Genomic DNA, 9,613 nt, shown 5'->3' on the forward strand with positions numbered 1-9,613 from the left:
CTCACTGTTGCAGTGTGCGTCTCCACATTCAGCTGATTCACCTGGGTTCTCAAGCTGTCAAGCTGGTACGACCAGTTCTTTTAAATGCTGAGCCATTTCCCAGGTTCCTGGTCTCAGATTTTAAAGCATTTTGCTCTTAGAATTATTTTGTGTTTGTGAGAATTATTGAGTACCACAAAGGGTTTTATGAGTTATATTTTATATGCTTATTTTATTAGAATTTGAAAAAAACCAAATTGTTGAAATTACCATTAAAACCCCATTAATGTTAACCTATTAAAAATAAAGTAATCACTTGTTTTACAAAGCTGTTGCAAAATATGTCTTTAAGATAGTGCTCACAAACTTCTTTACAGTACATCTTAGAGGAAGAATACTGCACTTTTGTTTCTATTTCTACATTCAATGTATTTCTATATTTGTTTATATTGAAGACGGGAAGAAAAATATATCTTCTCAGATAAGTATTTTCGAAGGTAGCAAAACACACTAGTAACTTTAAATGTAGTTGGAGGTATTATTCTTTTATACTCCATCCAAAGGGTAGCAGATGGTAGCATATCTCTACTTAAGAGTGCTGCTTCCTAGGGTCTCCGAAGGCTGCCCTATTTGCTGGCGGCTGAGAGGCTGTATATCTCCTGTGAAGATGCTGGAATTGTACTATGGTGTGGAGCTTCCTCTATGAAGATCCACAGCCCCAAAAGATTGGGCTTCAGACCAGGACACCTGGTCACGGATGACATAATTAGGCCCTGAGTCAGAAGCAGGTAAAGACTGTCTCCTCTCATGGGTCATAGTGTGGGCGTAGCAGGAAAGAAGGTGTTGTACACACAGGCTGCCGGGTCAGAATTAGGCACAGTGAACTTCCTCCTGGGAATATGGCTTTCTCCTTCTTTCCTTCCATCCTGCCTCACTGGTGACCTTGGTAGGAAGGCATTTGGGGTAGTAACTGCTAAATAACCTAAACCAATGGCCTTCAGATTTGAGAGTATTGGCAAGAAGTTCACTGATGTAAGAAGCAGCCACCAGGCATTCAGGCCCCAGGTCAGCAGGGCTTACTGAAGGCTGAGCTGAAGGAGGTGAAGGAGGATGTGGCAATTGTGCCCTTTCCGAGGGAGGAGGAACCCAAGCTTATTCACAGGGTGGGTCCCTGTGCTCTCAGTTTGTCTGGTCTCACCTGAGTTCCTTTTGGTGCTCTGAAGTGTGCTGAATCCCAGTCTCAGACCTCTGTCCTCCATCTTTTTTTCCTGGGCTCTGTCTTCTTTTGAGGAATTTGGAGCTTAAGTGCTCCATTCCTAGTGACAGGGTGCCCTCTAGAGGCAGAGAGCAGGAGGAAACACCTGCTAGAGGAGGTACAAGGCCTAGAAACCAAGACAGAAGGTGGGAACTACCAGAGTGGTGAGCTGGTTGTCCTCTGATCTGCTGGGCTGGAATAGAGCAGGGTCTCCAGGTAATTCTCTTTTGTATGAGAGCATGGTGGTGTGTTTATAGTGTATGTCAGTGTCCCTCCTCCATCTTCCTCCTCCCCTTCCCTCCCCCCGCCCCGTGTGAGTGTGTGTGTGTGTGTGTGTGTGTGTGTGTGTGCGCGCGCTCTTGCACACAGGCATGCACATGTGGAAGCTAGAGGTCCAGGTAGGGTGTCTTTGTCAAGTGCTTTCCATCTTATTTTGTGAGACAGGACCCCTCAGTGAATGACTGATCATGGATTTGGCCAGGCTGACTGAACAGTGAGCTCCAGGTATCAGCCTGTCTCCACCTTCCAGTATTGGAATTTCTGACATGCACAGCCACACTCATATTCAGCTGTTTTGTGTGTGTGTGTGTGTGTGTGTGTGTGTGTGTGTGTGTGTGTGTGTGATTTTGAACTCTATCATTCTTGCTTGGCAAACACTTTAGCAACTGAGCCATTCCCCAGTTTCAGCTGCTCCTGTTTGAGTTTAAAAATTATCTCCAGAAGGAATTAGACTATTAACGCTGTTTTAAGATGGATCAGGTGCCCTCTGCCCTAGGACCAGGTCTGGTCTGTCTCAACTCTGACATCCTGCTTACCTCATCCAGTATTATTCCTATGTGGAAAAAAGAATGTCTGGATTAGACCCTTCCATGTGAGTTTGGATTTCTTAGTGAGTTTGGACCATTCTTAGATTTTGTTTCTGTATATGCATGTTTTGAGTGAGGATTATTTAAGACTTACTGTGTAAGTATCTACATAACACACACACACACACAAACACACACAGTAGGCACCAGTAAAATAGAGTAGCTAGGAGTCTGTACTAGGATGTTGGGCACCAGCTGTGTACAGGGCATCCAGAGGAGCCATAGCCAGCCCACAGCAAGGCAGTAGATAGACAGGGTTCCATACAGTCAGGTGGCAGGTCATTGGCAGCTGGCACAGTCATGTTAATTGTCAGTGTCCTTCCTAGGGTTGCTCATCATACTCTGTGAAGGTGTCTTGAGACCACCTGAGGATGCTGTCCTGGCTTCTTGTCTTCTCTACCTTGGTTCTTCCAGCATGGGGTAAGTTTTCACCTGCTCTGGACCAAGTGAATGCTCTTCCATGGCATGGAAGAAGAGCTTTGTGGAGTCTATAGACCTGGGGCCAACTCTTTGCCCTACTCCAAGGAATAGTTTTCAATAAGTAGTTAAATTCTTTAAATTAAATTCTTTGAATCTTAAGTTCCCTATCAAGATTAAGACTGACTTAGCACTTGGCAGTAAGAGCCAATCAATGGGAGCAATGATTACATCTCTATTAATATAATGCCAGTTAGCATTTACATAAATTTATATTTGTGCTTGTCAACAAAACAAGGTTCCTTTGGAGCAATAATGTAAACCAGTGACATCCCTCACAGTCCTTCAAGTAGGAGCATAGGTTTGACCAATACCCTAGCACTGAGCAGGAAATGGCCTGATTCATGAAAGGCCATTTTAACTATTTCTTCTTATTGCATCAGATACATAAAATGTACACAGATGAGAACACTGTGGTTTTGAGGTGCTTGCATATATTTCCTAGTTGTTTTTGCCAATTGTATGTTTATGTATGTCTTGTTATTGTTCAATGTGCCTAATTCCCTACCTGTAGTAATGAACTATCATCCTGAGGGATTACCTGAAGACAGTAATAAAGAAAACCATCTGTTAGAGGGGTTCCTGGTTAACCCAGAGGGGCTTCTTGGGGACCCAGAGAGGGAGAAAAGTAGTGGAGGGAGCAGCTATTTCTGGATAGAGCTCTGTTATTTCCATTACTATCAAAGGGTTTTGGAACTCTTTGAAGACAGATGAAAACAGGAATATTCTTTTTGCAGGTGTTTCCTCTTGGGAAAACCCACAAACTAATCAGGTGTCAGAAGGGTTGCAGCAACTGCTTGGCAACATCTCCCAGCTCTTTGAGAAAGGCATACTGGGCCGTGATGGTGAGGAGACTTGGGGATCTGCTGGGGTTTCTTATGTGGCCAGAAATGCACTGCAAGTTTGCACAGCCAACTGGGACAGGTTGAATAGCATTGAATTGTAGAGGGGCTCTGGTCAGCAGCTCAGTTGCCCTTTTTATGCCCTTGGAATATAAGGGAATGATATCAAAATGGGAGAAACACTTATATAGGGTAGGGAGCCAATCACTGAGTTCAGCAGGTCAGAGAGTGAAGGGCAGATGAAGGCCCTGCCTAGTGAGATCTCCTGGGCAGAGGAGGAGGTATGTATTAAAGAATTAAATCTTTAATCCTTAAGGAGAGTAGGAGTCATAGAGAAATTGTCAATGAGTGCAAAATCAGGCTAAAGGGCTGGATGGGGACAAGTGGATGGCATGGGCATACTTCCTAATGGGGGTACACTTATGATGGGGATTCCTGAGATGGAAGAGCAAAATATCCAGACTCCCTGGCCAGTTCAGCTGCACTGGGGGTGAGAGCCTGCAAGGTGTACACATGAGCAGGAAGGTATAGCCCAGCTGCTGAGGCATTTTCTCCTGGGGCATTTTCATCAGCATGGGTCAGACAACATGTGCAGCTCAGGTAGCAAATGTAGGATGCACTAACTGACATGCCATGCTTTCCCCACAGATGTCTTCATCATGGTTTCTCGTGAAGAATGGGGGGCAGAAGCAATTGGCTGCACCTCCAAACTGAGTAGGCCAGTGGATGCCCTTGTTGTACACCATATCCCTGGACTAGAGTGCCACAACAAAACCATCTGTAGCCAGAAGCTTCAAGAACTACAGGCCTATCACATCCGCAACAGCTGGTGTGATGTGGCTTACAAGTATGTGACTGGGCCCATCATGTGCTCAGAGCTGCTCTGTTAAGATTCTTGCAGTTTTTCACCTGTTTTCCCTGCCTTCTTAGTTGTAGTTCTATAGGTTTTGTAATGAATACAGTCTTAAAAGTCTTCAAAATTTTCTGTGAGGTTCCTGCCTCTGAGATGCAGAATGAAAATCAAGACATAACTGCTTCTTTGAATGGCTCTGGAAAAATCTTGGTTTACCTGACATATTACAGTTTATAGAATTCTTCCTTACACCTAAGGGTCTCCATCATCTACCAGTCTGAGTAGGGCAGAACAAGAGTCGCCATTTCCCCAAGGTAGGGAGGTTGTTTGATTTCCTCAGTGTCACACAGAGGTACAGTCATCTATTTTAAGCTAGCTCAACCTGTCTCCATCCAAGGTATTCTCACCACACTTCAAGTATGGTCTTTGATCTCACTGGGGCAATCATCCCACCTATGACCCCAACACCCTGTTTAGGAGACTCCTATCTAACTTTGGGCAACAGTCTGGAGCTTGATAATGGCTTCTGGTCTCAAGTGTCCATAGCATCTCTGCTTTCCTATCCCACACGTTCTCTAAGAAAATTCTAAAGTGTATATACACAGTTCTTCAGCAGGAGATGGTTGGAAACTAGCAGTCATGATAGGGGCTGGGTGTTCTCGCTCAAGCTAGTTCAGGTACATAGGGTATTGGATTTCTCTCTTTGGTCTTTTTTCTCCTTGATCCAACTCTGTGGCTTTTGGGATCACTCCTCAAACACATTGCCTGCCACTATGTCTGTGTCTCACATGGCGTGTTTAGGCAGGACATTACCTAGCAGGGAGAAAACAAATGAGTAGCCTGTATGGAGATCATGTGGGCAGTATGCCTTCAGTGGGAGGTAGGAGAGCCACTTTTAAGGATGTATGGAATCCATGGAGACAAATATTGTGTGGCTAGATTAACTGTCATTTCTGCAGATGAACAAGATCCCCTCTTCCTTCTCAGTATTTAGGATGATTTATATATAACTTGGTATAAGAAGAGAGTATGAGATGAATGCAGATCCTTTTCAATGTTAAGGATGAGAATATGTAACTTGGTCTTTCTATTGTCTCAGAGAAATCCATGCAGATACTTTCTTGTGAAGCTGTCCTGAGCTTTTTTCCCTTCTGAGCCTAAGTATGTGGCTTTCTTCCTCAGGAACGTGTGTCAGTGCCATTCAGTAACTTGCGTTTCCCTGCCCACAGTTTCCTAGTTGGGGATGATGGCAGAGTGTATGAAGGTGTTGGTTGGAATGTCCAAGGCTCTCATGATCAGAACTACAACAACATCTCCTTAGGTGTTGCCTTCTTTGGCACCCAGGAAGGTAATGGTACCTCAGCTGACAGTCCTTCCAAGAGATCGCTGCTGCTCTGCCTTGATGTCCTGCTGCCCTCTCTGTTTCTCCTGGCATATTTTTCTCCCTTGGTTTCTATGATACACAGTGTGATGCTTTTCTTCCTTCTTCTATGGCTTCCTTGTATGTCTCTGCCACATTTCTTTTTTTTCCCATTAATTAATTTGTTCACATCCCAATCGCAGTCTCTCCTCCTCCCGGCCCCTCCTCAAATGGCTCTTCTCCCCCATCCTCAAATGGCTCTTCTCCACATCCTCTTCCATTCACTTCTGAGAAGGGGGAGGCCCCCCCCTGGGGAACCAACTCACCCTGGCACTTTAAGTCACTGCTGGACTGGGTACATTCTCTGTTACTGAGTCCAGGAAGGACAACTCAGTTAGGGGAGCAGGATCCACAGGCAGGCAACAGAGTCAGGGACAGCCATTCCAGTTGCTGAGGATCAAGGACATGAAGACCAAGCTGCACCTCTGTTACATATGTTCCGCCACATTTCTTCCTCAAATTCCCAGGCTTCGCTAGGTGAGCCCCTCTTGCTCTTTGCACTGGGCTTCTATCTGCTAGGTTCTTGCTCTGTTCTTCTTCAGGTAGATCTGTGCTTTGTGTGTTATATTTCTGTATTAGTGGCCATTGCACCTTTTCTTCAGGACTGACAGGTCTGTGGCTGTAGGCCAGATGACCCTCTGTCTGTTTCTCACTCTTAGACTTTCTATCTATTAAAAAAGGAAAAACACCTTGATGCTTCTGTATTAGGTATTTTTCTTGTTGCTGTAACTAAATACCAGATGAAACCAACTTAAGGAAAGAAAGATTCCATAGAGACACAGCCCACAGTTTAAGGGGATAACTCATCACAATAGGGGAGACATCATATCAGGGGCTCAAAGTGGCTGGTGGCATTGCATCCACTGTTAGAAACAGGAGGATAACATGGGGGCTCACCCCATTCTCTCCTCTGTTCAGTCCAGGATTCCATCCATGGAATGGTGCTGTCTGAAGTTAGGGTGTGTCATCCGCCTCAGTGAATTCATTCAGGAAATATGTCCATAGGGCTGTCTCCTAGATTGGCTCAAGTTGACAGTTAATTGTATTAATTTTTTCATATAATATATTTTGACCATGCTTTCCCCTTTTCCAACTCCCCCCAGATTTCCCCACTTTATGTTCTCTCTCTCTCTGTCTCTGTCTCTGTCTCTCTCTCTCTCCCCCACTCTCTTTCTCTCTTTCAAAAGAAAAAAATAGAAAAAAATCCAAGAAAAACAAAATGAAGCAAAAAGCTCAAAGTGGAGAGCGACCCATGGAATTTGTTTTGTTTTGTCTTTTGTTCAGGGACATCCCAGCCTCTAATGATAGTCTTTCATTTTCTTCCAAGTCTGTTAATTCCAACCTCCCACCCCCTCAGTCCTAACATACAGTCCCAGCAGTATGTTGGTGAGTTTGTTAGCTGATTTCTGTAGTTTCTTGTTTCCTACTCAGTACCCTTTGGGACAGTCCAGGTAGATTCCATTATTCCTATTACTACAGTGTGTGGTCCAAATTTCAGAGAAGCAGATAACCCAAACTAACATGCCATGGGGAAGGAGTCAGCTCATAAGCCTGAACTTTCCATTTCGAATAGATGGGTGGTTCCCATAGAGTACTGGGTCCAGGATGCATGTTCATTTATTTGTTGGCTTGGTATTTGAAGCACTTACCTTTTAGATCCCATGTTGTTCTTCATGAGCAAGGAGTTTACTAATAGTACCTGAGTCAGAGCTTTGTGCTGAGAAGATGAGAAACACTGGTGTGAGCAGGGGGGCTTACTGGGCATAGCTACCTTAAAGTTCTCTTGTGGATGAAATTTATGGACATGTAATGTCGTGGCACATCTTTGGGGAGGGCTTCAACTGGAGTCACCCAGAGCCCAGCTATAGCAGGTCTTTGATGCTCATTTCTCTGACCTGTCCCCATGGCTCCCTCTAGCAGTTCTGTAGGTTTGTCAGAGCACCCTGGTTTCTTCCTATTGTTCCCTGACACTAGGCCAGACTGGTATACCTACAAACCACTCTCTTCCAGGCCATAGTCCCAGTCCTGTTGCTCTGTCAGCCATGAAGGGCCTGATTTCCCATGCTGTGAAGAAAGGCCACTTGTCATCCAAGTACATCCAGCCACTTCTTGTGAAAAGTGAAGACTGCCTGGTCCCTCCACAGACGGGGAAACAGAAGAAAGGTGAGTGGTCATCCAGGAGTGATCCTTCAGGCTTTCTATGTCCCTCCCAGGAGCCATGTGGTCACCTAGCTGTCTGAAATACTAGTTCTGGCAAGCCTTGAGAGGAAGCTTACAGGCCACCTTTCTGCATTAGCTGTGGTGACAGCACCTCATCAGGATGAGTGGTGTTATGGGAACAATCTTTCTGTGGTAACTCCACACTTGCTTACTCAGCAAATATTGTATCTAAGAAACAAAGCCCAAAAACCGTTGGTCATAGAGCTTTAGTGTAGAGAGGAGAGAATGATAAGGAACCAATTGAACAAGTAAATGACTCGGTGTGTTATGTGGTCAAAATTGTTAGGGAAGAAAATAGGCATAAAAAAGGACCTAGCACATTACTGCACAGGTCTTTTTCACAACTACACATTTAAAAATACAGAAAATAACAGAAACTTGACATTGTCACTCTGACATTAAAGGAGGAACTAAAAAATTTCAGACAACAAGTTAGATGCTGTTTTGGGTTAACAAGCAGTGACAGCATTAAAACCAATGATTTATTAGATTCACTTGTTTGTTTTGTGTATGAGAGTTTTGCCTACACACATATGTGTGTGTACCATGTTTGAACCTAGTGCCCATGGAAGTCAGAAGATGGCATCAGATTACTTGGAATTGGAATTACAGATGATTGTGAGCTGTCATGTGAACACTAGAAATCAAACTCAGGCCCTCAGAAAGAGCAACAAATACTCTTATGCCACAGACCACCCCAGTCAGGTATGGGGGTCCCTGGAATGAGGGTCTTTGAAGCTAGGTGGGTAAGGATTCGGCAGTGACAAATGGAAACAAACACAGAGGCAGTTTGAATCTGAGTGTATTTTGCAGCTCTCAAACAGGGGATTTTATACACGAAAAAAACAAACATTAAATCTCTTAGAAACTGTATCCAGTGAAACAGTAACAAATACCAACAAAAATCATTTGGCACAGTAAAGCACAAAAATATCCTTTAAAAACTGTATCCAGTAAAACAATCAGAAACAGAACAGGTAATATCATTATTAATATAAATCATCAAAATATACCAGTTCTAAAAGGTTGTATTCAGTGGGGGCAGTTGTCTAAGGCTAGTGGCATATTTCCAAGAGCCGGTTAATAAATCTTTATGGTCAATGCTCTCAACCGCTGAGCTAACTCCCCAGCCCCATATGGTCAATTACTATTTAACATCTAATGCATGATTTTTTTTAATAAATCTTCAATGCATAAATTTAAACTATTTTAATTCTTTCTAATTAAGGCTTTCTTTACCATATACCAAAATCTACCTCCGATGACCCACGTGTAGCCATATGAAATTTTATTGTTGGGGAAGTTTTTATCTATCATAATAGTTTTGTAAATGATTTTAAAAGTATATCGTTGGTTTCCCCAGGGGTAAGGTCATGTTAGTGACCCCCATCACAAGGGATGATTTCTTACCCATTATTCTCACTTAAGATCTGGGCCTAGGCTAGCAGGAACATGTAAGTAAGAAAAGGAATAAGAGAAAACAAAACAGATAGAGAACTATGGCTCAATAACTTTTCTCTGGCGAAGAGTTCCACAACTAGTTCCAGGAGGCCTCCCCCTTATAAGGTCAATCTCCTCAGTCTGTGGAACTTGTCACACGGATCCTACTGGAGGTGGTGTGGCACTTAGTCACTGAGCCATCCCTCCAGCCAAACCCAAGCCAAACTTCCTTCCTTCCTCCCTCCCTCCCTCCCTCCCTCC

General features: G+C 43.9%; 1 protein-coding gene across 7 annotated transcripts in view; it reads left to right on the plus strand.

Moving 5' to 3' along the window:
* The first annotated feature begins 1,613 nt into the window (after positions 1–1,613).
* The window catches only part of Pglyrp4 (peptidoglycan recognition protein 4), a 63,065-nt gene continuing 55,065 nt past the window's right edge, over positions 1,614–9,613 (plus strand). For all 7 annotated transcript variants that reach the window (XR_004119668.1, XR_004119671.1, XR_004119669.1 and 4 more), the window contains exons 1-6: positions 1,614–1,632; positions 2,427–2,520; positions 3,315–3,422; positions 4,068–4,266; positions 5,502–5,620; positions 7,703–7,855. Coding sequence is in view for 2 of the 7 variants with exons in the window: in XM_031374627.1 (XP_031230487.1) it covers positions 2,472–2,520; positions 3,315–3,422; positions 4,068–4,266; positions 5,502–5,620; positions 7,703–7,855 (628 nt within the window). In the remaining 5 variants the exon portion in view is untranslated. The remainder of the gene's footprint in view (positions 1,633–2,426; positions 2,521–3,314; positions 3,423–4,067; positions 4,267–5,501; positions 5,621–7,702; positions 7,856–9,613) is intronic.

Source organism: Mastomys coucha, unplaced genomic scaffold (genome assembly GCF_008632895.1).
Source record: "Mastomys coucha isolate ucsf_1 unplaced genomic scaffold, UCSF_Mcou_1 pScaffold16, whole genome shotgun sequence".
In the NCBI taxonomy this organism is placed as follows: Eukaryota; Metazoa; Chordata; class Mammalia; order Rodentia; family Muridae; genus Mastomys; species Mastomys coucha.